The sequence below is a fragment of the Leptodactylus fuscus genome, chromosome 11 (assembly GCF_031893055.1).
Source record: "Leptodactylus fuscus isolate aLepFus1 chromosome 11, aLepFus1.hap2, whole genome shotgun sequence".
Classification (NCBI taxonomy): domain Eukaryota; kingdom Metazoa; phylum Chordata; class Amphibia; order Anura; family Leptodactylidae; genus Leptodactylus; species Leptodactylus fuscus.
Window position 1 is genome coordinate 31,317,980 of NC_134275.1, and position 27,477 is coordinate 31,345,456.

At 42.4% G+C, this 27,477-nt stretch overlaps 1 protein-coding gene across 1 annotated transcript in view; it reads left to right on the forward strand.

Annotated features, from left to right (window-relative positions):
* MAPKAP1 (MAPK associated protein 1) overlaps nucleotides 1-27,477 on the forward strand; it is a 131,748-nt gene that overhangs the window by 77,188 nt on the left and 27,083 nt on the right. The window contains exons 8-9 of the mRNA XM_075260198.1: nucleotides 16,813-16,920; nucleotides 22,638-22,778. Of these exons, the coding sequence (XP_075116299.1) occupies nucleotides 16,813-16,920; nucleotides 22,638-22,778 (249 nt within the window). The remainder of the gene's footprint in view (nucleotides 1-16,812; nucleotides 16,921-22,637; nucleotides 22,779-27,477) is intronic.

Genomic DNA, 27,477 nt, shown 5'->3' on the forward strand with positions numbered 1-27,477 from the left:
TATTTTCTTACAAGTTTCTCAAAAAATTCTGGGAGGTGATCTATTGTACTTGGCAAAAATAATAAGTAGCTCTTGCAGGAGGTAATGAGTATGGTGTGTTTAATCATCAAGATTGCTAGATTTTTCTAGCACTCTGTATTGCGCTTGGCATTGGGTGTTTCTAAGGATGCCTAGGTTTAGTTTCTCCAATCGAGACCATTTAGCCACCAGCAAGTACAAAGAGCATGTTTCATTCTGGATGACCAACATGTATGGGTTCATTATCCATGGAGCAATAAAGCTTACAAGTCCATTTCCTCCACTGGTTAAGCCCATTGACCTGTCTATTACCTGTGCGGAGGGGAGCTGGGGAGGTCTGAACACTTGTTACTCTGTCTCCTCTGCAGTTGTTCCAAATCCCATCTACTCGAGCTGCAGGTTCATTTAGTAGAGTGAAGTTGTTTATGTGGCCAAGACTCGGCGTGTCAGCAGTGGAGGCAATTTCTGGCCACCGCAGCTCCCTCCGCACAGATAGTAAACAGGCTTATAGGGGACCAAGTTGTATATGGGTTATAAAGCTTAAAGGAAAATCTTGATGAAGAATCCAATGATAATAAAGCTTATTTATCATCATTGAATGGTGGAATTTTTTGCAGTTTGTGGATAAAGCTTAATGGGGTAGTGCTGTTATGAATGCTTCTCCCTATTCACAGGATACAGGTTTACAGTCCTGTAAGCCCCATAGAAGTGAATGGAGCGCCAGTCACACAAGCACATTGGCCCTTCATTCACAAGTGCTGTATACTTGTCAGAGCTCACCAAAAGGGTTTCTAATCACATATACCAACGTACGGACTGGTCAGCAAGTGGTTAATAATCACTGAGGAGTTTTGGTCCTCCATCCTCCTGATCACTGGGGGACGGGGCGATCAGGCACTTATCCTCCGTCTTGTGAATAAGGGGTAAGTGTCCATAACGGGACAACCCCTTTAACAAGTGCATGGAATATACCGGAAAGCTTTATTGCTCCCAGATAACCCCTTTAAGCTAGGCTCTGCCAGAGAGCCAGAACAACGGACAAATGAACCACTAAAATAGCAGACACACACAACTATTATGTGGTTCATCATGGGGTCTGTTATTTTTAACTGAAAATACTGGTTGAAAAAGTGGTGTGTTCAGGACTGCATTGTTCATAAATTTTAGGCGTGCATTTCGGATGGAGACTCTGATGCAAATGTGAGCATAGTCTTAACAGGCAATAGACTTGAATATCATAGTTCACCATTTTTCCTGTGGTGGCGCTGCAGGGGTATTGAACACTTGAACTCTTCCAGCTGAACACTGCAGGCCTAACAGTAGGACATACTGAAATCCACTTTTTGTCTGGGGACTGTTCTTAAAGGAATAGTCTAAAGCGCACAACCAGAGGAGACAGTTGGGGCAGTATATTATCTGGTAAAGAAAGCAATGACCAAATTTTAAATCCAGGAGCTTGTGGGGCCGTACACTTATAATGCCTTCCGTTTCATCCATATTTTTCCTTAACACCGCTGTATTGCAAAAAGCTTTTCTTTTCTTTGTGTGTAGCAGCAGAGTGACCATCTATAATGGCTCCCACACATTAAGTACCGAGCCGGAAAGTAATGCAATACCTACAGGTTGAAAGAATTTAGCGGTTCATGTTTAAAGGGACCTTACATGTCAAGTTTAGTAAATTCTTGTATTCGCCAAGAGATAATTCTGTAATGGGGTTTTCTAGTTTTTGCTATACTCTGTATATCAATAACTTGTCAAGTCCTCTCGTTGCTGTCAGTGGTTGTAAATGTTCATTGTTCACATTCAGAGGCTGAATATCTCTCATGGCCATGTCCTTCTCACACAGCTGATAACCCTAACAGGTCTGCGTAGCAATAATCCAGCATCCGAGTGTAAACCGTGATTCCATTAAGTGACAGAAGAAAGGTGTTAGGTATTTATTTACAGACTTCTCACCAGAATCCCTTTAATTCCGGGTTGGACCTCACACCCATAAAGTCCCGGTAAAGCAGGCAGCCCATATGAAATAAACTAACTTTGGGACACTACACCAGACCTATATTGTGAATGAAAGGTAATACCTGATAAATCCATTTTACAATTAAGGGGAGTCTGTCACCCGATGGCAAGGATTCACAAGGGGAAACCCTGTTTGATTCGGTGTCCCTAACCTTATCTATCTGCGGGGCTGAGTTGATAATCTAGGTCCTGGTGACAGACTCCCTTTAATGTACTGGTGTGGACTAGTTTGGTTAATACATTGCTGCACTTTCACAGAGCGGCATGCCAAATTCTGCAGTTATTTTTTTTTAACTTTTTTTTGAGAGTTTTTAGTTCTATTTCAGGACCTTTTTCTATTCACAAGGGCAGCTAAGAATTGTACCTCTAATTGTACCTCTGCACATCTCCCTGCAGACTACAGAGATGTATAAATGGTCCATATAATGCTTTGTTACCTGGCAGTGCTTCAAAGTGATTAAACTTCTTGGTTCTCCAACAGACAGCTGGGACTATTTAGGATCTAGCAACTGGATACCCTGTGATCAGTTTATCATTAGGAGACCCTTCTAACAAAAAAAATGATTGTCTGAAGCTTTGATGAGCTCCTTTAATGCAAACCTAGGCTTTCCTATATCAATTTACAGTCCAGTTCTTGGTTTAAAGACACTTTCCAGAATGTAATTCACTAGATTTCAGCTCTGAAGCCTGAAGAATTTTGAATGCTGCTCCTGATTGCAGCACATACTGTAACTCGAGATGTTTACCAAAATTAGAGTACCTGGTAATTTTATTGTAGGTTATGGCCAAGTATATGTTTTGCAAGTTGCACCCCCCAGTACCTTCCATTTGTATGTTTTGAATACAATATGGCACGTAGACTTTACAGTGAGGATTTTCTTGTACTAGCACCTTATTTCGTCTCAAGAAGGCCTCGGACTGTAAACTTACTGGCCCTGGAATACTTAATCCTTTTAAGTACAAACTGCTCTCCGGGTTTAATTGTTAAACAAGGTCCCTTGCCAACATTTCTCAGGGGTGACCTGAATTTTCCACAGGTCACGGCGAGTTATTAAGACGCAGCCGTCGACCGCCTAATACCTTTCAGCATAAATGAAAACATCTGTTTATAAGTCGTGTCACAGCTGTCAGACTTTGCATCTTAAATTGTCTAAAGTGACACAAAATAGCCAAAAAATTGTCTGCACTGTTGAGTAAGCATATTATCTCAGCGAGGCAGGAAATGGGAGAGTCGGCGATACCAGAGATCAGATGGCCGGCGTCTGGAGCACAAATGCTTCTGAATTAATAAAATTGGCCTTAACTCTTTCACAGCTGCAGTCTGGAGTAACATTTCACATATCATGGCTTATGTACATGAAGTGTCGGTGGAGGGAAACTGCATTTAGACTTTAAAAATTGCGACTGTCGTGATACGAGGGGAATTGTAGCTCACAAGAGCCACAGGTTGGTGACCCACTGATGTCTAAATTTAACAATGTTCAATTGTTGTAGCTGGCTAGTGACCATGTTCTCACCTGGAAAGAAGTCTGCCATGTTTAAAGTTTTTGACTGATAGTCGCTAGTCCTTGACTGTATCTGATACTGTCAGCCATAACATGGATAATCTTTCCATAGTAACGTCAGTAAGGTTGGATAAAGACTTAAATTCATCAAAGGGAAAAAAATTATTCCCAATTCCAGATTTGGCTATTGGCCACAAAAAAAATTCTCTGTGAACAATGGCTCATCCTGCATCCAGTATAATTGAATGTATGTGGCCACTTTGAGCAACCGTAATGGCCAGTATGGACAAAAAATTGGGATATTTCAATGGTGTAATGTGTCCAGGAATTCCAGAGAGATGACTACATAGCTATTTTTACTTCATCTCCTATCATTACGATGAAATCCTGAAACCATGGTTATAACTTTGGGACCACATGACTGTCGTTCAAAAAGGTTCACCTCCCATACAGTATACATCGGGAATGGACTCTGTCTTAGTTGCAGTTAACCACAGATGACATTTAAAAGAAGATTATTGATATAGATGATGAGTGGATTATAAGATTATAAATAGATCTCTTGATCTGTCACTATTTGCTGGATACTATTACTTATTGAAGAGACTTATTTTTCAGGCATTGCTCCATGGGAAAAAGTAGGTAAATTAGCTCCAACCTGCCAGGCCATAGAAAACCACAATCTGTAATGAGAAGTAGATTATAAGGTTGATTTCCCATTAACTGAATCTTCCAAAACACAGAAGTTTTACGGTTTTTTTTTTGTTTTGTTTTTTTGTAAGGTTGGGGGGGATAAGGTGTCTGTATGCAAAGTGTAGGGTCCATTTACATCATTTACATGGTCTGATATCATTTCTGAAAGCATATTCCTATCCTATTCTGACATTTTCCTTTACTGACCTTGCCATCTGTACAGTGTAATCCCTCCCTAGGTGTACTGATCCTGTATCCCCTCTATGTAATCTCTTCATCCTGAAATGTTCATGTGTAATCCCTAAATTGTCAGGCCTCAAACACTTAACAAAATGACAGATCGGCAAGATCTAGGTAGAAGATCCTGTAACTGACACTTACAATGCACTTATCTAGTCTTTTCTATGTCTCTTCTACATGCTCACCTCTATATTAGAAGTAGTCATTCCTGACATCTCCCTTAGAATTGGAGATAATATCCAGAGGTCTTAAAGGGGTTGTCCAAGGAAATAAATTTACCTTAATTGAACTGGCATGATAGATGCTGCTATACTCAGTCAGTCCCGATCATGTAACCCGGGGATTGGAACCAGCCTGGAACCCTTGGGTCCATGAAGAAGACTTTGCCGGATTAACATGATGTGAAAGTATCTTTAAGTAGATCTCCAGTGTACTGTCACACTATAAAACACAGCAGTTATGGAATCACTGTGTCACTAGAACAGTAAGACTTTGGGCATCGTCTAATTTGTCCCCTGGTTTTACCCACTAACCACTGAACGAGGATCTGGGTTTTACTAAAATGAAACCACCTGGCTGCTACCGCATGGAGTAGTCCCGTTGTTAGTGGCTGCTGACTCGGGAGAGTTGTGTGATGCCGTCTAGCATTCATCATCAGGTAGCGTGACTGGTAGGGTTCATGCAATGTTGTAAAGCAGGTGAGAAGTCAGTTTTGCTGGTTACAGAAGCTATAAAACTCACCTTCCTTTGAGCTAGTTGAGAATCTGGAAAATTACATTTGTTGGTTCGATTAAACGCTCAAAATGGCCAGAAAAGGAGAATTTTCATGTGAATCTCGACAGTTTATTCTTGTTCTTAGAAATAAAAGCTATTCCATGCAAGAAATTGCCAGGAAACTGAAGATTTCCTATAACGGTGTGTACTACTCCCTCCAGACGATATCACAAACAGGCCCTAACCAGAGTAGAAAGAGAAGTGCGAGGCCCTGCTACACAACTGAGCAACAAGACAAGTACATTAGAGTCTCTAGTTTGAGAAATCGACACCTCACATGTCCTCAACTGGCAGCTTCATAGTACCCGCAAAATGCCAGTGTCAATGTCTACAGTGAAGAGGCAACGCCAGGATTCTGGGCTTCAGGGCATAGTGGCAAAGAAAACGCCATATCTGAGACTGGCTAATAAAAGGAAAAGATTAACAGGGCATGAGTAACAGAACACAGACATTGGACAGGGGAAGATTGGAAAAAAGTGTTATGGACAGACAAATCGAAGTTTGAGGTGTTTGGATCACACAGAAGAACATTTGTGAGACACAGAACAACTGAAAAGTTGCTGGAAGACACCTGACGCCATTTTCTTGTAGAGGTGCTATTTATTCTTGAAATTGAGACCAGCACCGCGTACGTACATTGTATGATGTGTCCTTGCCAGCTGACTTAACATCGCAAGAATTAAGTGAAGGCACCACGCACGCGCAATGTATTATCTGCTTGGGCCGGCTCGCGTAATATTGCGAGGAGTAAGTGAATCTCGCACATGCACAAGACGTTTTTCAAAACATTCGGCGATTGGCCCTCTCTATGATTATTCCTGCATATTTACTGTGCTGTTAGCAGTAAATGTATTCTACTCTTCCTGGTATACATAGTCTAAGTGATGAAATTAGACTATTTATTTTGTTTGTGTATATGGTGAACAGGCGCAGCTGATTGTATTGGCCGCCATCTTTTCTTCATTGGAACAGGTGAGAGTCATTCTGCATTAGTGCAAACCCTTTATATATTCTAGCAAGTCAACAAACATTTGTCCCTGGACGAAGCCTGGTAGCGCAGGCAAAACGTACGTCGGATGGTGTCTTGTGATGTTCTGGTAAGGTGACATTGTTGTTTTTTTACAATGGCACATAACCATGCAGCATGGTTATAGTTAACTCTTGGTAGCTCTTAAAGGGGTTTTTGGCTCTTTAAACTTAGGCAATAGCCTGCTATGCATATAAATCAGTTTTTACCCTTATGTAGTGCTTTATGATTGTCATATGATGTGATATATAACAATATTACGTACTACTGTCCCCTTGCCATTTCATCTACATGGTTTGCTGGCACGAGAACTTTGAAATTATTCCCCCATCCTTGTTTTTGTGTGATGTATTGTTGTTGCCTTAAGTGTCCGTGATTTTTTATTTTGGATACAAATACAAATTTACGATTTTATAGATGTGGTGGTTGTTCCAATTTTTCATTCAGGGAGATTTGTACAAGGTAAAAGGGACTTTGAATAAGGAAGGCTATCACTGCATTTTGCAACGCCATGCCATATGCTTGATTGGAGTCAATTTCATCCAATGACAATGGCCCAAAGCCACCTCCAAATTATGCAAGAACTATTTAGGGAAGTAACAGGTAGCTGGTATTCTATCTGTAATGGAGTGACCAGTGCAGTGACCAGATCTCAACCCAATTGAGCTGTTGTGGGAGCAGATTGACCATATGGTACGCAAAAAGTTCCCATCAAGCCAATCCAACTTATGGGGGGATTTCTCCGGATGACCTCAGCAAATTAACAGCTAGAATGCCAAAGGTCTGCAAGGATGTAATTGCTGCAAATGGAGGTTTCTGTGACGAAAGCAAAGTTTGAAGGAGAAAATTTATTTTTTCAAATAAAAATCATTATTTCTAACCTTATCAATGTCTTGACTATATTTTCTATTCATTTTGCAACTCATTTGATAAATAAAAGTGTGAGGTTTCATGGAAAACACAAAATTGTCTAGGTGACCCCAAACTTTTGAACGGTAGAATATATGTGGGAGGATGTCGTGAAGGATAGCTTTTTGATAGACCTCTATCAAACCTATATGACTGTGCTTACGTAGAGCACAGTCACATCATCATTGTTTTGAATCATAAGACGTGAAGAATAGCCGTTCATCTAGTAATGGAGAACAAGGGATCCGCGGTACCCCTTTAGTATAATGTGTTCCATAAGATGTCTGTAAATGTAGCCTTAGATAGTTTTTGACTGTATTCTTCGTGCTACTCCAGTATGCAGACCTTAAAATTCTTTAGGACAAGGAGTGATTTTTAAGTACTGAACATGTGTGAGCAGTCACTGTATACATGCGTGTTTCTATTGATTGATGTAGGGTTTTTTATTTTTATAAACATCCAGCTGGAAGGGAAGAATCTTTAGTATTGGCTCGAAGAATGGAAAAGGAAATACCTAACTGCTAATAACTTCCAATATGGGAGAACTTTCTTGGACACATAAAGGTCTTTAAAGGCGATGAACTCAAACTTCCCAATAAAACATCTCTACAGATATGAGTTGAAGTCGTAGTCACAGTGGGAGAGGAAAAACGCCTGTTTATTTACAAACTGGGAGGGTGAAGATCTAGGGGGCTAAAGATGTCCTTACAATCTCAATAGCTTTTGACTGAACTCTGATCTAGTCGACTCTACGCATGCACGCTTGACTTAGACAAGCATGTTAGTGTTTTCAATGGGGAGAGTGGAGTAAGTTGCTGCTAGGCACCTTTGGTGGTGGCTTATCTACAGGGTAGACAAAAGAATGTTGAAACTCAACATGACCGATTCTCCTTTCTCCTAGCGTCATCAGTTAGTCAGTTGCGCTGACTTATTTGTAATGTGTAAGGGGCCTTTATAGTGAAGGAACTCTTGTAAATGGTCTATTTCATGGGTGCCCAATATGTCGATCGCGATCTACTGGTCGATCGCGGGATGCAGCCAGGGATCCCCGGTGTCTGCTTGTTCACAGTGCAGGCTGAGAGTCGACTCTCAGCCTGCGCTGTGAACAAGCACTCTGGACACTTGCAGGTCGGGCAGCAGCAGCTCCGGGGATGACGCGCTCCCCGCTTATAGGGATGGAGGGAGTTTGGGTGCTGCTTCTTCACAGTGCAGGCTGAGAGTCATCTCCGGACACTGGCAGGCGGGGCTGCTGCAGCCCCAGCCTGCCAGTGTCCAGAGATAACTCTCAGCCTGCGCTGTGAAAAAGCAGACAGCGGGGATCCCTGGGCGGCCATAGAACGCCGCTGTCTCCTGCTCTCACGCTCCGTGCCGACCCCACCCACAAGCCCGGTCCCGCCCACAGACACGCCTATCTCATCCACGGACCCGGCCCCGCCCCCAGACGTGCCCCACCTACAAGAAGTGGGTAGTAGATCTTTTGCCTTGGTCAGTTTAGGAAGTAGCTCACATTCTGAAAAAGTGTGAGCACCCCTGGTCTATTTCAATGGGACTGAGCTTGCTAGTTACGGTACACTGTGTTGGCCAAAGCCACTAATTTGAAGGATGATTATACTGTATATGCTGCATGTCCGTTGCCTTAAGGAACACTAAATCTAAAATTGAACGCTGAATGTAAACGCAAAATTTAATTCCCCTAATTTTTTGCATTGTCTTGACTTAAGAAGTCATGGTGCATAAACTTAAAAGGTTAGGCCTTATTCACAAAACAGTGAAAAGTGCTCTTGTAACGGCCATCTCCCTTTTCATTTTAAAAACAATGAGTGAATGAGTTCATTCATACTGGGTGAAAAAACATTCAGTTAAAAAAAAAGGCTGTGCTGTATCTTTGTCCATTTAACGGACCCAATAGAAATCAGTTGGTCCGTTTTGAACCAATGGAAAACCAATTGATGCCCCAGTTATATCTGTTAACAGCATATTGGTGAGTTAAGAAAAAAAAACCTGTGAGATTCATCCATTCATCAAGCAGATGCAAATCAGATGATGGCCTTCGAAAATGGACAAATAGACAAAGAACGGATGAACAGCGGCCATTTTTCAGTTACATTCGTCCTTTCAAAATTGCATTGGTCGTATGACTAAGGCCTAAATCTTCGGCTGATCTACTCCATTTTTGGCCGGAAACTGACCTGAGAGGTGGGACCTAGCCAAGGGGGCGAGGTGTAACAATTTTTTTTGTCCTTATACAGACATGCCACTGCTCCAGCCAGTTATCTTAAAGCCGGACTCGCGACAGTAGATATGAGAAGGAAGGACATGTCTCAGCATATCGGATAGACAGATTAACAAATTATTCAATTTAGAAAAAGGACATCTATGGGGAGATCTAATCACCATATGCATATACACTCACCGGCCACTTTATTAGGTACACCTGTCCAACTGCTCGTTAACACTTAATTTCTAATCAGCCAATCACATGGCGGCAACTCAGTGCATTTAGGCATGTAGACATGGTCAAGACAATCTCCTGCAGTTCAAACCGAGCATCAGTATGAGGAAGAAAGGTGATTTGAGTGCCTTTGAACGTGGCATGGTTGTTGGTGCCAGAAGGGCTGGTCTGAGTATTTCAGAAACTGCTGATCTACTGGGATTTTCACGCACAACCATCTCTAGGGTTTACAGAGAATGGTCCGAAAAAGAAAAAAGATCCAGTGAGCGGCAGTTCTGTGGGCGGAAATGTGTTGTTGATGCCAGAGGTCAGAGGAGAATGGCCAGACTGGTTCAAGCTGATAGAAAGGCAACAGTGACTCAAATAGCCACCCGTTACAACCAAGGTAGCCAGAAGAGCATCTCTGAACGCACAGTACGTCGAACTTTGAGGCAGATGGGCTACAGCAGCAGAAGACCACACCGGGTGCCACTCCTTTCAGCTAAGAACAGGAAACTGAGGCTACAATTTGCACAAGCTCATCGAAATTGGACAATTGAAGATTGGAAAAACGTTGCCTGGTCTGATGAGTCTCGATTTCTGCTGCGACATTCGGATGGTAGGGTCAGAATTTGGCGTCAACAACATGAAAGCATGGATCCATCCTGCCTTGTATCAACGGTTCAGGCTGGTGGTGGTGGTGTCATGGTGTGGGGAATATTTTCTTGGCACTCTTTGGGCCCCTTGGTACCAATTGAGCATCATTGCAACGCCAAAGCCTATCTGAGTATTGTTGCTGACCATGTCCATCCCTTTATGACCACAATGTACCCAACATCTGATGGCTACTTTCAGCAGGATAATGCGCCATGTCATAAAGCTGGAATCCTCTCAGACTGGTTTCTTGAACATGACAATGAGTTCACTGTACTCCAATGGCCTCCACAGTCACCAGATCTCAATCCAATAGAGCATCTTTGGGATGTGGTGGAACGGGAGATTCGCATCATGGATGTGCAGCCGACAAATCTGCGGCAACTGTGTGATGCCATCATGTCAATATGGACCAAAATCTCTGAGGAATGCTTCCAGCACCTTGTTGAATCTATGCCACGAAGAATTGAGGCAGTTCTGAAGGCAAAAGGGGGTCCAACCTGTTACTAGCATGGTGTACCTAATAAAGTGGTCAGTGAGTGTACATGAAGGGTCAGCACAAAGAACTGATGACAGTGACAAGGAAAGAACATTTCACTAGCATCATAGACAGAGATTCTTTACAGAACTTTATGGAGCTCACTGCCCCAGGAAGTTATGATGGTGGATTCATTGTGAAAGTTTTAAAAGGGTCTGGATGCTTTTATTGAAAGGATAAATATTATGGGTTATGGGTTTTAGATTTTTGGTATAGTCAAATTGATTCAGGGTTTTGCACTTATTGCCAGAGTTGGCGTAATGAAGATATTTTCCCCTGAAATGGAACGATTGGCATCAGCAGGGGGGTTTGTCTTTCTCTGGATCAACACTGTAGGGTTATAGGATGGAAGTGATGGACCTGTGTCTTCATCCAACCTCACCAACTATGTTACTAAGTTACAGAGAATATTTCTTAATATATTACTCGGTTTTACCTGTGATGTCAAACAATATGGTATCAAATTAAAGGGGATGCGCGTGTATTTTTACTTGTATAGCACCATAATATTCTGCACTGCTTTACAGATATTGTCATCTATGTTAAAGGGGTTTTCTAGGCAAAAAATGGTTTGTTTGTTTTTTTGTTTTTTTTTAAATGTTAGTGCAATTAATGGGTTAACAAATGCACTCAAATTCCTTAAGACGTTTTTTGTATTTCTGGAGGTCTCTGGGACCTCCTGCTAACTCCTGCATTTGTTTACTTGGTTGAGCTTCCTGTTATGTAGCTTCCACACTAACCCTTCTCTCCTTACTCCCTCCCTCTCTCTCCCTCCCTCTCTCTCCCTTCTTCCCTCCCATACACCCCCTCACTGTCTCTATAGCTATCCCGACCACTACTAGCTCCTTCCCTACGTATTCAGCCCACCCCCGACCTTCCATGCTTCTTCCTGCGGGACGGTCCCTCCTTCTTTACTAACTCTGCAGGTGCATTCTCTTCTCCCAGCATTGCTCTGTTCTCTGCAGCGATGATCCACCTATACTGCGCATATACTTTTGATGAATTAAGTTATTTAGAAAGTAGGAGGGGGACGGTATTTAGGTTAGTGTAGGAATTTCCATTTATCTCGAACAACCCCTTTAAGTGTTCCTTTTAAAACTCATTTGCCTTATTTTACTATTCATATCTAACATGGGTTTGAGCTGTTTGTCACTTCCATCGATCATTCCTATATATATTATCTTTAGACATTTTGCCTTTTTTTTGATGGCTGCTTGCTGTTTCAAACTAATAAGAAAAAAGTCATAAAACAATCTTTTATGACTTCTTTTTCCTGTAATTTTCTGCGTGGCTTTGTCTCCACTTACAATCCCGAGGTATCTATGGGGCCTATGGGAGAAGGCGTTGTTAACTTATCGCCAAGGTATTGCACTAGTGAAATGAGGATCACTGCCCTGGCCTCGCCAGGTCTAAAGAGTTAAGTCGCTGTCACGTTAATGCCCCAAGCATTTCCCTGCATATCTCTCACCTCCACCGCTACATAATGGGAGCAAAATTGCATTTCTAAACATTTGAACTGCGGGTAACCAGCACCTCACTAAACTGATCTCATTCAATTGCTTCAATTTAGCAGCAGGAATTTTCCCCCCTTTCCGCTAGCACATTACCTTAGAGCTGAGTGATGTTGATAAGGCCCAGGCCTGAAAAATTGGATCCCTGATAAGGGGTCCTGTTATCAGAAGGTGGTTTGGGGGGGGAGGGGGGCGCTGTTCCTCATTTCCATTTAGATGACTATTGATTATTTATTTATCCCGGCAAAGTGAGCCTCGCTTCCAATCTTATCTCAGCCACCGCTTGTCAGCAGAAAAGAGAGATAGAGTTTACAGACATCACTATCTCAGATAAAAGTTACACTGGGCCTTTTCTTCCCTTTTTTAATCCTTGACTGAAAGGGTAACTTTTTTTCCTCCGAACGAGAAGTGACGGCGTGGATTTTCCAGCGTGATTCCTGACAGATGGCCACATGTGTTTATATGCAAACACCCCACTTTTACCAATTTGAGATTTTTTTTTACTTTTATTTTGTCTGCTTTTGTTTCTGGCTGTATTTGTCAGTGACTTGTCTTTGTGAAATGCAATGTAAATGACCCTGATATCCTGTTAAGAGCAATATCTACATTTCTATATGAAAGTGGCTTGGAGGATTTTTTATAGTTTCAGTATACGGGCTCATGAAAATTCTCAAAATGACTGATTAAAATGTCCATACACCTATTATAGCTGAGCCCTTCTTCTTCTGACTCCCCTGTGTAAATGCACCATGGTCTGGGCAGAGATCTGTAATAGCGATCAAGCAAATTCTTGTTCGGCCAACATCTATTCCTCCCAATCCTTCATGTATTCTAAATAGGGAATAGAAACGTTTAAGCCTCTGTTAATCACATCTGATGGGGGGCTTATCTCCAATGAGAGCTAATGGACCAGGTGTTCAAAGTCAACCTGCCCAATCATTCTTTGCCTATTATCTATTGGGGAGCATTGATACTTCTCCATACACATATAAGGTGGTTGGCCGGTCCCTGTGAAATCACAGAGCTAACACAACTTTACACATAAAGAGGTTTTCCAGAACTTTTTTAATTGATGCCCTATCCTTAGGCCCCATGCACACTACTGAGTGTGCTGTCTGAGCAGGGCTCTGTTGCTGCATCATGATCCAATAATTATAGAGAAGGTCCTATCCTGCTCTGTGATATTGGATCGCAACAGTATGGAACTCCCCATAGAAAATACTTTAACAGAGAAGATAGATGACACTTTGATATCATCCGAGTGTTATCCAAGTGCTGTCCGTTATAACAGTGTCACCAACTTGGCCTGTAAAGTTGGTCGTGTGCATGAGCAAAATCCCTGGGGTCTAACACCTGGGACACCCATGGATCAGCTGATGGGTTATCAATTGATCAATAAGTCCCAGAAAATTCCTTTAGACTAAGGCTCCACGTAGTGAAGAGCAGCAAACAAAATTGCATCAGAAGCTCATCATGTTTTTTTTTTCTGCAGCATTTTCCCTGCAGACTTTCTGCTTCCATTATACCTATAAGGAAGATGCTGGTGTTTCCTTAGGTATAATGGACATGCTGCGATTTTCAAAAATGCGTTTTTAAAAACTCAGTTTTTCCGCTGCAGATTTTTTTTTTTGCAATGCCTGGATGGAGTTAGCCAGAATCCTTTCCTCTTTAACGTAAAACGCTGCGTTTTTGCGTTGGGGCCCCAGAGACTAGTCACCCTCTTGCTCACAGGTATGTTCCAGTCTGGTCGTTTTACGTCATGGATGTAAAATTGTCGCATTAATAATAGTGGGATGTTTATTGTATTTTTCAGCATTTGTGCCGCTCTCTTTCCCAGTGTGTATCCAGCTATAGACTGTTTCTTTTATGTGCGAGATATGGAGATCTCCCTCCGAGCAATCATTTATTAACCATGTTCGTGTTAAGCTGCGGCATTATGTGCTCCTTTTCGGCGGTCGGCCAGTAGTTTGGACCTTGGCTGTGTGAGCCCATAGCTAAATCTGTTTGTGACCCAGAACAAGGCGTGCTTGTGCAGTAGATCAATCATTGCGCCTGGCTCTCTCCTGACGGCCGTATTACTGCCTCACATAAACGCTTCCCGCTGCCACATAAACAAACTTGTTTCCTCTCAGGCCGCTGACATTTTTAAGGTCTCTGTAAAGGGTACAGGAGGCCTGCGGTCCTCTGCATGGTGTCACAGGGAGACCCCAGTTCAGCTCCAGCAATAAATGCTGCAAAGCAGGAACTCCCTAGAGGCTGCGAGATATTTAACCTCTTCCATCTCTGCGTACTATAAAAGTGAACCTTTTTCTGTCTGTCCACTTCATGAACTGTGTTGTTTAAGTCCCAGTTTATGGCAACTTTATCCTGTGAGCGGAAGATATATGGAGGCTGGTGTTCATTATGGCAGCCACGCTGCCTGCTCCATTCAGAAAATCCAGGGTACGATCAATGGCTTCTGAATTCTGCTTATATAGAAATTAAGAATTTCATCTCTCTGCCATGACCCTTATCTGATAGTACACTGATTCGAGATTCACACTAGCGTTCGGGTTTCCATCCTTCAGGTGTGTATGGAGACCCAAAAGACACAGACACTGTTCACTTAAAAAATGATTACACGCAGAAACCTGCAGACCTCATAGACTATAATGGAGTCTGCCAGGTTTCTGCCGAGTTTTTGACGATCTAATACTGAAACCAGTGGAGAGAGAGGTCCTCCTTGCAGGACTTTTCTCTACTCCGATTTTAGGTGTATTCTGCAGTGAAGTCTCCAAAGCCAGTGTGAATCCAGCCTGGCCAGTTCTTTTCAATGGCCTTATACACATGACCAGGTTCTTCACTGGTCCATGAATCTGGACGCAAACCCAGGACAGATCCTATTCGTGCCTGTTTTGTGGTTGTGTCTCATTCATTGAAATGTATAGGTAAGTTGAGAAAACAGACTAGGGCACAAGTGCCTTTCATGTGCTGATCATTCCGTTTTTTCAGGGACCTGTGTGTATAAATTTTTATATATGTAGTGTAGGCTGTGGTCTGGTTTCACATATTAACCCAGGCCCACAGACAGACATCTTTTGTGAATCATTGCATCTGTTGCCACGTTATTGACCTTTCGTCAATACACTGTTTGCAGCAATGAATCCATTGCTTCTTATGTCTTTGGAGCATCAGGAATGCCCTAATTGCAACAAAGAGTTAATTTGCGGAGTGCCAACAAGTATATCTGCTATTGCATCCGGTTGACTTCTAAGATGGCAAATTAACCTTTTTGATTCTGCTTCTGATCTTGTACTGCATGTTTGTTTAGGAATCTGGGAAAGCTGAGTGATGTCCTCAATGGTACTGGTAAACTATATGGCTAGGTTTATCACCCAGCTTTCCTCGACCGATTGCTGGAAAACTTATTAAAAAGACTTAACACAATTGCAGATTTCCATTGGTGGTTTCCATCTTCTCAGGGCACTGCACATTCAGCAAAATTGCTGTTTGTATTCCTGACTTAGAAAACCTTTTATTCCACTTTTTTTTTTTTTTTAATTTCATTTATATTTTAGTAGGAATGCTCGCTCAAGAATTAGGTAATAGATGACTACAAAGTTACAAAATGGAATTAAAATTTTGAGAAATTTTCTTTAGAAATCGATAAAGGCGACAATAGTAAATACTGCCCCCTTCCCTCCATTCGTCCCAGCTACAGCGAGTGCATTCAGTGATACATAAATTGGAAGTACTTTGGGTAATAAAAACCATATAAATCCAATGATGTTTACAATATATAATAAAAATCTTGTTTGTGATCATATATTATGCATAGAACAGATGGCGGGAAGTGAATTGAGACAAATAGTGCAGACCTGGCAGTGACTTGCAGCTTTGTACATATATCCTACAGCTGAGTGGCTAAAGGTGGTATGGCAGAAGGTGGCAGACTTTATCTATGCCATCCTGCTGCAGTACCTTACGTGTGTGAACTAGACCAACCTTTACTCTGACAAAACATTGTCAATGAGCGATTGATAACATAGAATTGACCAATCCAACATATTCTCAATGTTAAGCATCAATCGCTATCCTGCACATAATGCCAACTAATCCCTGAACTGATTTTTCTCCGTACAAGTACCGCAGCCAAAAATGGAAAGAAAGTCACCTCTCTGCAATAATGCCAAAATTTCTTCTACTTTACTTCTACAAAAGAAAGAAAAATATAATATAAGCCAAGTAAATGTGTATAAGCAGAACCCACCAATTGTAGCTGGACTAGCCAACTATGTAACGTGTAAAAGGGTGTCCCAACTGGATTTCAGCATGAAGGATCATTGTTTTTAGCAGAGATAATCCACCACCTGAGGAGTCTGGCAGTCGCTTCCTCCTCTCATCCCTATTACAATCGTATATGCTTGGTCAACTAAGGCTATCTAAGGTGTATATATAGCGAGAGATGTATCTCAATTTATTTGTAACCTTTCCATCATGATTTTGTTTCCTAGGTCCTCAGTATCGTTTAGAGAAGCAGAACCAGGCTAATGTGCCTGTGGATCTGGACAGTACACTAGAAAGCCAGAATTCTCTGGAGTTTTGTCTGGTCAGAGAAAACAGTAAGTATTTGCACCCTGGACTTTCACATTGCTTATTTGCACCTCTCACATCTTCTTGATCGGAGAATATATCCATAACCTGAGATTGATTGACTCCCTCCCTGTATATAAGAATCAGGGTCCTGGTTATCGTACTTGTGACGGATCTTTGCTGAGGGTCTTACTTCAGCGCTACTGAAATGAGAATCGCTAGATAACCATGAAGGGGTCATGAGTAGATTGAAGCAGAATATATTACATTTTAGTTCAAGGTGTGCTGGTCTTATCTGCTATTCAGCTAGGTTATTACTAGTCTTGATGCATTTAGCACAATAAATTAGTGGTTAAATTATGGTATATGAGTTTTGTTGATGCCTATAAGTAGCCATTGCCAATATCCCACCTTAGAATGAAGGAACAGCAACGCTAACTCAGGCCCTATTCACATCTGCGTTCAGGTTTTCGTTCGGAGATTCTGTTTGGGGACCCCATGAACGGAAACCTATATGCATTAAAAAGCAGTTACCTAAGGAAACCACATGGATCCCATCGACTATAATGGGGTGTGTGTGGTTTGCGCATGAAAGATGCCTAGAGAAAAGTCCTGCTTGCTTCCGCATGATTCTTGCGGAAACCACACACACCCCATTATAGTCTATGGGGTCCGTGTTGTTTCCTTAAGTAACTGCTTTTTAATGCATATAGGTTTCCATTCCAGGGTTCCCAAACGGACTTCCCGAACGGAAACCAAAACGCAGATGTGAAACTGGCATAAAGCTGCCCATACACCTTCAAGACCTATTGACTGAACATTTGTTTGTTTGACTGCTGGCACTCATGACTCCCCCACCCCCATACACATTCACACTTGGTTTGGATGAGTTTACATGTGTTTCCAATTGGGATAGAAGAGTAAACGGTTGTCTGAAGATCATACCAAAGTTGTCAGATTCTGATGACATTACTCCTATGTGTATGCAGATGTTAACAGGATTTTCCAGGCCTCTAGGTAAGTTTCATGCTTCTGACCTATACATAGGATAGGTCATCAGTATCTGATCCATTGGAGTCCAATACCCACACCCTTCTATCAGCTGTTCCAGCTCTGTCTGGGCACCAGAGCTTGTACAGGGAACAGAGCTGGAACTTGGTGTGTCATCCCTTGTATAGTGGTGGTTCCAGAGTATTGAACCTCTGCTCCTATTCACTTGAAGGCATAGCCACTATACAGCAGATAGTGTCCTCTGCCCTCTTTTTCCAGCTGCCAGAAGCAGAGGTAGATAGTGTCCCCCACTTGTGGCAGCTGATCAGTGCAGACTCTGTGTCGGACCCCCACCAATCAGTATGAAAACCTTTTTTAAGCATTGCCGCTCCTCCACAATGGTTACCTGATTTCCCCATACAACACTCCGGATGGGAGGGGCACAAATGTCAGACCACCACCAATTTAGAATATTATAGCTTAGTCTAGGTATATGCCATAACATTACAAAATGGGAATACCCCTTTAATCTTGTTCCCTTCTAGTTCACACAAAGCCATGGACATCATTGCTTTCCATTGATATCAGCAGTGTCAAGCTCTTTAGTTTACATACAGAGCAGATGTAGCACTATATGTATGCTAGAAGAGCGTATCCGTATCATTAACCACAACCTGATTATGTGTTATGCAGAATGCATTGTCTGCCCCCACATCTTTATATGGAGCCAGGCCCTGTCCTCTTCCCCCAAATATGCTCGAGATTTACAAGCTGAGAATCCAGCCCTTTCCACCCTCTAAAATACAAGTTGTGCAGACGCGCGTCCTTTGCACGGCTAATTGAATTTTATATCCCGCCGCTTGCTTTCTATGATGCTCCCCTCCTCATCTTATCATTAAGAACTAATTAGTATTCAAGGGAAATTGGTCTTAATATATTAAAATTGGTTAAGTGCCTTTAGACCTGTTTGAAAAGCCAATGTCTTATTGGAAGCTGTAACCGGGGACTGTCTATGTAATTAATTGAATTACAATTAAGAATTTTCATTAAGCAAAATACTAGTACATTAAAATAATAAGGCATCATGTTTTCTGTCGGCGAGACGTCTGTTCTTGCCAGGAGCCTGAATATGTCTAATGCACACAATGGCAGTGGGGTATATTTCATGGACTCGGGCAGGTATGGAAGGTCATGTAATGTCCAGGTCATTTATCACCATCATAACTCATGTACTTGTGCTTATCTGACGCTTGAGCCGTTAGATTCAGCAGTTCTTCACAAAGGCATTGCCAATAATAATGGTTATAAAGGCAGCCTCAGAAAAAAATCACAATAAATGCATTTACCAGATAGGGAAACACATGATGCTATGGTAATAGAAGAAGTAGAGATTAAGGCTGCGTTCTTACATTGCGCCAGTCATGTGTATGCGAAAACCCAGCTGCCAATGATCACATGATTATATAGAAATTTTCCTGTATATTCTTGCGAACATTGGCAGCCACCTGTGAGAAGAGCTTCATTTGGATATGGCTAAGGAAAGTCCATCAATATGAGACTGCTGAGGATCTGACATCCAGCACCCCCACTGACCAGCTAGTCTATGCAGCAGATATACAGAGAATGGAGCAGGAAGCAGACAGCTCTGTTCTCAATGTAGTGAATCGAATCGAGTATTAGTGAAGTATAGTATTCAGTGAAGAGGATGAAGCACTAACCCAAACTCTGTGGCCATTTCAAGCACCTGGTTATTAAACCTCCCCCCACCAAGCGCATATTGATGACCTATCCGAAGGATAGATCATAAGTATATAAATCCTGGAAAACTCCTTTAAGAAGCCACTGGTTTTAAAAGCATTCTTAAAAAGATTTCTCTGTTCAGACGAGACAGTCTGTGGGTTCAGATTGCTAGGTTGGTGACATTCTAGGACAAATTGTGTTGTTTCCTACGCCAATTGAGTTTGAGGGCAGCTTTTAGCCTTTTGTGTGTAACCTGTGGAGGCCGAGCAGATTGAAGTCTTCATGTTATTACGCTGTAGCACATTATTGCCGCCTGCTTTATTTGTTGTCTTTTACCTCTATAGTTAATCATTTATGCTGGAAATTATGACCCTCTCCTCGGCCGGCCCTGTTGCAGCCGAGTAGCATTTTCTGAATAAATGATATTAATTCCATACATAAAGGCAAGTTTATTTGCTCTCCTAGCACACGGCACTTCCATTTAAAGAAAACAATGACGTCTTCATTAATCTGCCGCTGAAATCCCTGAGATTGTGGCTTTTAGGTCCTGCATTAGCCAGTGCAGCAAGCGGCGTGTCACGCTGTCTCCGAAAGAGGCTAAATCAATGTTTCTGCCATATTTTATGCAGCACTTTATTTAAAAGCATCTGACTGATTATTTCCCGGCTCCCAACGCTGGCATCTCGGGGGCTATATTTAAACAAAATCCGTCAGAAACCTTCATTTCCAAATTGGTTGTGATCCAAAATATCATAAAAAGGCAGGGGATGTCTGGCATTTTGTAGTGCGATTCGCAGAGTAATTGACGTTTTGGCTTAATGAACAGTTACCTTCATTATAACTAATAGCTTCAAGGAAAAACAGGGTGTTGGTAAAGAAGGATATATGAGGTCAATAATGGGGCCAGTGGCAGCTTTATGGGAAAAAGTTGTTAAAATCCCACAGTGCCTAAATCATTTGGGAGCGGAGGAAGCCAAGGTTAACCTCTTCTGCTCTGGATACACCTCACCTTATTTTCTTAATATAGGGTATTTGCCTGAATGGTATTGGTGTATTATTTGCCATGTGGGAGGGATTTCTAAGTTGCTTAGCATTGGTTATGCACTCTGCCAATAGGGGTCCCTTTGACCCCACAAGGTGGGTAAGTCTGAGGACCTACTGTCACGCAACACAGAACATGTACACCTTTCTTAACTGTAAGGCACCGTGCTCCCAAGATTGGGATGAAATTGCAGTGGAATACAGGTGAAGTGAGATCCAAGTGTATTCCACTGTGCATTCACATCTATGAGGCTTCCGGATCCATTCCATTTTGATAACATGGAGCATTATTGAGCAGGTCCTATTCTGCTCTGTGTTAGCAGAAAAGAATAGATCCGAAACCCCCATAGATGTGAACATGTAACAGAATCCACTCTGATATTACTCTGAGTGTCATCCAACTGCAAACTTGGTCCAAACTCTAAAGCACACTTGCTCATGTGCATGCATGCTAAGCATTGAAGTATTCCTGATATTATCACATGATGGCATATCATTTGGACATGCTATTACTTCATGATCAGTAGGTCCCCAACTCTGGGATTGTTAACAATGAAGAGGCCTGCTGTGCTCCATACTTCTCCAGCCATCCACTGCACTGCTGCCATGCAAGTCTTAAAGGTGAACATAGCACTAAACCCACGCTATATCTCTATCTATCTATCTATCTATCTATCTATCTATCTATCTATCATCTACCTATATAAAACATAACTTTATAAGATACAAAAATAACCTTGTACAATTAGAGGGGTATTTGTAACTCCACAAAAATCTAGTCCATAGCAGAAAGTGGTCATCATGAGCGAGTACTGTTCTGATCAGCCGATCCGAACAGCACACTCCATAGAAATGAATGGATGCACCTGGTACTTCCGCTTTGACGGCGGCCGGCCGCTTAACCCCCCGCGTGCCGGCTACGTCCATTCATTTCTATGCGAGTGTGCTGTTCGGATCGGCTGATCCGAACAGTACTCGCTCATCTCATCACCATTGGAGCCAGGGATTGGCTGAACGGTCGTTTCTTGTGTATCTGGAGGGGTCCAGAAAGTGTCTGAACAGAAACAATGGGAGGATGATTGTGTATTACTGCTTTTTGTTATACCATTCTGACTTAAAAAAAAAAAATAATAATTCTGCTTTTACAAGCACTTTAAGATGGAGCACTCAGCAAGAGCAACAGTGGGAGACCTAAACACGTATTTCCGATCTGTAGAGTGCACTTGAGACTCCAGGTGTGAAGAACATTTATGTTGATTTCACACAGCTCAAGTTCTGTCCAGGGAACTTAGTCCTATTTACTGGCCCAAACTCAGCGGACCTGGGTTTGGGCTGGTAAATCCAGCCAGTCTGAGTTTTTTGGCTTGAACTTGGCCTTGTGAAACAGCTAGGAGTTCTTAAGTATCACAAAGGAAAGCTTACAGCATATTGCAACATCTCCTTGCCATGTTGTTCCTCTGTCATACAAAAGTGAAGGTTCACACTCTTGTCCTGTTAGAGATGGCATCAACATAGCATAACAGGTGCTGAGAACAGGAGCGAACTCTGCAAGTCCTTCTTTAACTGTATACCACTGATAGGTCTGTGAGATCTCTGTGTCAATGTATCATAGAGTACTTGTGTTAGACATAGTTTATTTTTATTGTATGTTCACACAAACTGGAAACACTTCAGATGTTCTGTCCAGATTCGCAGCATATTGTTTCCATGGCCGTTCTCACACTCTACAGAAATTGAAACCCACAGCATGACAAGTCTTTGTGTGGATTTCAGAAAATTCTACATGTAGTGTGTGTACAGTTTGATGGAGATTTGCAGCAAAATCTGCTGCTGGATTTGCTGTAAGAATTTATGGGCCATTGCAAAAATGACTTGACTCAATACATGCAGAGCCATCCAGTTTTTCAGTAGTAGTCCTGTTGAAGTGTCCTGAATGAAAGCAATAAGAAATACATAGTGCCTTGTCTTCTTATAGGTTCAAGAGGGGAAGAGCCTCAAGAAGAAGAGACACAGATTGACATCGCCACTGTGCAGGATATGCTGAGCAGTCACCATTACAAGTCATTCAAGGTCAGCATGATTCACAGGCTGAGGTTCACCACAGACGTCCAGCTAGGTAAGACCATTAATTCTTCTCCTGTATAATACAAGTTCTTCTAGAAACAAGTTTGTCATAAACTTGCTTTGCTGCAATTTCCTTTCTTTACCACTATAACCTACTGCTAGTTTAGTAGCATTTTGTTACAGGTTCTCAAAGGCATGATATGAGACTTACAAGGTGAGGCCAGGGACCATAGTGTCCTTTCTTGGTGTGCTGTGGGGGATGCAGTGTCACTATGTTGTGTTCAAACTGACTACTATGGTCTCCATTGACACCAGATTTAACACTTGAGAGATGTGGACCTGCTAATTTAGCAAACCAACTTAACTTCTAAGGGCATTGTTTAGGTGGTCTCCTGGTTTTCATCTTTTAACCCCTATACACTGCAGAAATACCATCAGGTTGATATCTTTTGGAGCAGTCTTGGTGTTGGTGCAACTGACCACCACCAAGTGGTGCTAACGCACATCACTCCCAAATCTGGCAGAGACTTGGTCAGGGTGGCAGAGTTTATGCAATACAGTAAAACAGGTGATAAGTCCGGGCAGGCAGAACAGGATCAGAGTCAGGTAACAAGATGAGGTTGAACACAAGTAAACAGGCAGACCCATAGGAAAATGTCTTACAGGGTTTTTTGCTCAGGAATTCTTGTGTGAGGAGCTTACTAAAAAGGCCTAAAGTACAAGAAATTTGCTGGTAGTAGACTGCAAAGTTTAGAGTTTCTTAATGGGCAAGTGCACCCTACAGACAAGGACTGGAGCATAGTGCCCACATCCAAGAAGAGTAGTGCAGTGGGCAGACACCCTAACACGTAAGATAGCAAGTATTACAATCTTTTTTTAATTTTTTTATTACTCTATGCCCAGCACAGTGAAGAAGTTGTGAGAGATTTACTTTAGTCTTGGAATAACTTTTGCTACACAGCACATGTGATAACTTATAAAAGCACATAAATGGTGTATTAGGCCGGTTACTGAACATGCTTTTTTTGTGTCAAGTGCAATCTTGCTAAGAAAATCAACTTTTATGGTTCTATACAGATCATATTTCTGTTGTCTGTTCTGCAGATCTGTTTAACAGTTCTATATATATATTTTTTTAATAGTATAATAGATCCAAATATGCATCCGTTTTTACGTAAAAAAATAAAACAAAATAAAAAATCTGTCTCTGTGCACTATTTATTGAACAAGGCCATCCTTTATGGTACCGATGAATACTGGTTTGCAGAGATGGTGAACCTCACAAGATTAATTTCAGTGAGTATTCAAGAGGTTTGCATCCCCTGGTTCATTTTGGGCCTAACTTGTTCAGTAATTGCTATCGTTATACTGTGTGGTCTCCTCAGACGCCAGAGTAAAAATGGAGGCCCAGGGCTGGTGAAAAAAAATATATACTCGTCTTGCCTCACTTCTCCTGGGCTCTGACGATTCCCTGGTGTCCTTTTCCTGCTCCTGGATGACGCCATGCAACTAGGCTCACTTCCCTCGGCAATCATGTGGGGCACACTGACATCACAACGATTTGGCCCAGTGTTGTGAATGGGCCTCAGTGGTAATCTGGGTGCCTGACATCATTCAGGGGCCAGAAGAGGAGACCTGGTTAACGTAATATTCTACCTTCAGGTACCCATACACATTAGATCAAAGTTGGCTATGTCTCCTGATTTCGGTGGGACTAGACAACTGTCTTGTGTTTGGGGTGTGTCGACTCTTCCCCAACAAATGATGGTGGGAGAAAAAAGTATTGAGCATGTCTAATATTAATATTCGCTATTAGAGATGAGCGAACACTAAAATGTTCGAGGTTCGAAATTCGATTCGAACAGCCGCTCACTGTTCGAGTGTTCGAATGGGTTTCGAACCCCATTATAGTCTATGGGGAACATAAACTCGTTAAGGGGGAAACCCAAATTCGTGTCTGGAGGGTCACCAAGTCCACTATGACACCCCAGGAAATGATACCAACACCCTGGAATGACACTGGGACAGCAGGGGAAGCATGTCTGGGGGCATAAAAGTCACTTTATTTCATGGAAATCCCTGTCAGTTTGCGATTTTCGCAAGCTAACTTTTCCCCATAGAAATGCATTGGCCAGTGCTGATTGGCCAGAGTACGGAACTCGGCCAATCAGCGCTGGCTCTGCTGGAGGAGGCGGAGTCTAAGATCGCTCCACACCAGTCTCCATTCAGGTCCGACCTTAGACTCCGCCTCCTCCGGCAGAGCCAGCGCTGATTGGCCGAAGGCTGGCCAATGCATTCCTATGCGAATGCAGAGACTTAGCAGTGCTGAGTCAGTTTTGCTCAACTACACATCTGATGCACACTCGGCACTGCTACATCAGATGTAGCAATCTGATGTAGCAGAGCCGAGGGTGCACTAGAACCCCTGTGCAAACTCAGTTCACGCTAATAGAATGCATTGGCCAGCGCTGATTGGCCAATGCATTCTATTAGCCCGATGAAGTAGAGCTGAATGTGTGTGTTAAGCACACACATTCAGCACTGCTTCATCACGCCAATACAATGCATTAGCCAGTGCTGATTGGCCAGAGTACGGAATTCGGCCAATCAGCGCTGGCTCTGCTGGAGGAGGCGGAGTCTAAGGTCGGACCTGAATGGAGACTGGTGTGGAGCGATCTTAGACTCCGCCTCCTCCAGCAGAGCCAGCGCTGATTGGCCGAATTCCGTACTCTGGCCAATCAGCACTGGCTAATGCATTGTATTGGCGTGATGAAGCAGTGCTGAATGTGTGTGCTTAGCACACACATTCAGCTCTACTTCATCGGGCTAATAGAATGCATTGGCCAATCAGCGCTGGCCAATGCATTCTATTAGCTTGATGAAGCAGAGTGTGCACAAGGGTTCAAGCGCACCCTCGGCTCTGATGTAGCAGAGCCGAGGGTGCACAAGGGTTCAAGTGCACCCTCGGCTCTCCTACATCAGAGCCGAGGGTGCGCTTGAACCCTTGTGCAGCCTCAGCTCTGCTACATCAGAGCCGAGGGTGCGCTTGAACCCTTGTGCACACTCTGCTTCATCAAGCTAATAGAATGCATTGGCCAGCACTGATTGGCCAGAGTACGGAATTCGGCCAATCAGCGCTGGCCAATGCATCCCTATGGGAAAAAGTTTATCTCACAAAAATCACAATTACACACCCGATAGAGCCCCAAAAAGTTATTTTTAATAACATTCCCCCCTAAATAAAGGTTATCCCTAGCTATCCCTGCCTGTACAGCTATCCCTGTCTCATAGTCACAAAGTTCACATTCTCATATGACCCGGATTTGAAATCCACTATTCGTCTAAAATGGAGGTCACCTGATTTCGGCAGCCAATGACTTTTTCCAATTTTTTTCAATGCCCCCAGTGTCGTAGTTCCTGTCCCACCTCCCCTGCGCTGTTATTGGTGCAAAAAAGGCGCCAGGGAAGGTGGGAGGGGAATCGAATTTTGGCGCACTTTACCACGCGGTGTTCGATTCGATTCGAACATGGCGAACACCCTGATATCCGATCGAACATGTGTTCGATAGAACACTGTTCGCTCATCTCTATTCGCTATCCTTTGTTATCTTGGGACATAAGTTTTCATTAGTCTGGCAGCTACATACTCCTTCCTGCCCATTGAAAACACATGTATGCTCAGCTGAATGAGCATGCATATATGATGGGTTTTGAGTGGGATGAGCGTTCACCTAACAGCTATGAAAGGTGTATTACCAGCTTTACACTTAATAAAGAATATGCAGCATTAAAGTTGTTTTCTAGGACTTCTATAATGATGACTTATTCAACATCCGGGACCCCCACCAATCTGCCTGCTGAAGAGGCTGCAGCATTCGGGTGAGCATGATGCTTCACTGAATACCAAACACAGTGCTATACATATCATGGGAGCTATGCTTGGTACTTCTGCTCATTCCTATTTACTTAAATGGTCTAAGCTGCCATGTGACCAATGAACGTGACCTAATTGGCTCAGGGTAAAGGCTGTAGCACCCATCAGCGCCGTAACCGCACCTCTTCAAACAACTGGGTCCCTGTTTGACCCCACGATTGCATATTGTGGACCTTTCCTAGGAATTGGTCGACAAAATACAGTATGAGTTTCAGAAACCACTTTTTAACATTTTAGTTGCCATCATTCAGGACTACAAAGAAAAGTTTACATGGCTGATACCACAATTGTAACATATTTTTGCACTCCAGCAATTGTAAGTAATCACAATCTGATTTTTCATACTCATTGGTTTTTATGGGACATGTTGCAAGCGTGGCTGTTTTTCTCATTTGCGTTGTCCTCTATTATTGGTAAATATGGATTAATTTCCATTTACTGGATCCCTAAACAACACATATATCTTTATTTCACGTAAAGAGACAGCGGCATATGGCCATATTTTGAACAATTTTTTTTGGCTATTTGATCTTATATATTTTTATTAGACTCTAATGTCTTGTCTTTGTATTAGATTCAGAAGTAAGTTACAGAGACTTCAAGGGGTGGGTCACTTTAGATTTACTAATTCTAAATCTCACAGATTGTCCTCTCCGCAAACTGTGATGAAACCCACTACGCATGATCCGGTGTCCTCTGCACTTTCACAGGTCCTGAGCTGTTGCAAAACGTTTTCCAAAACTATAGAGAATCTCTGACAACCCCCTATCTGAGTATAAGGTTACAAACAAGTATGTAATATACTTGCTGACTTTAA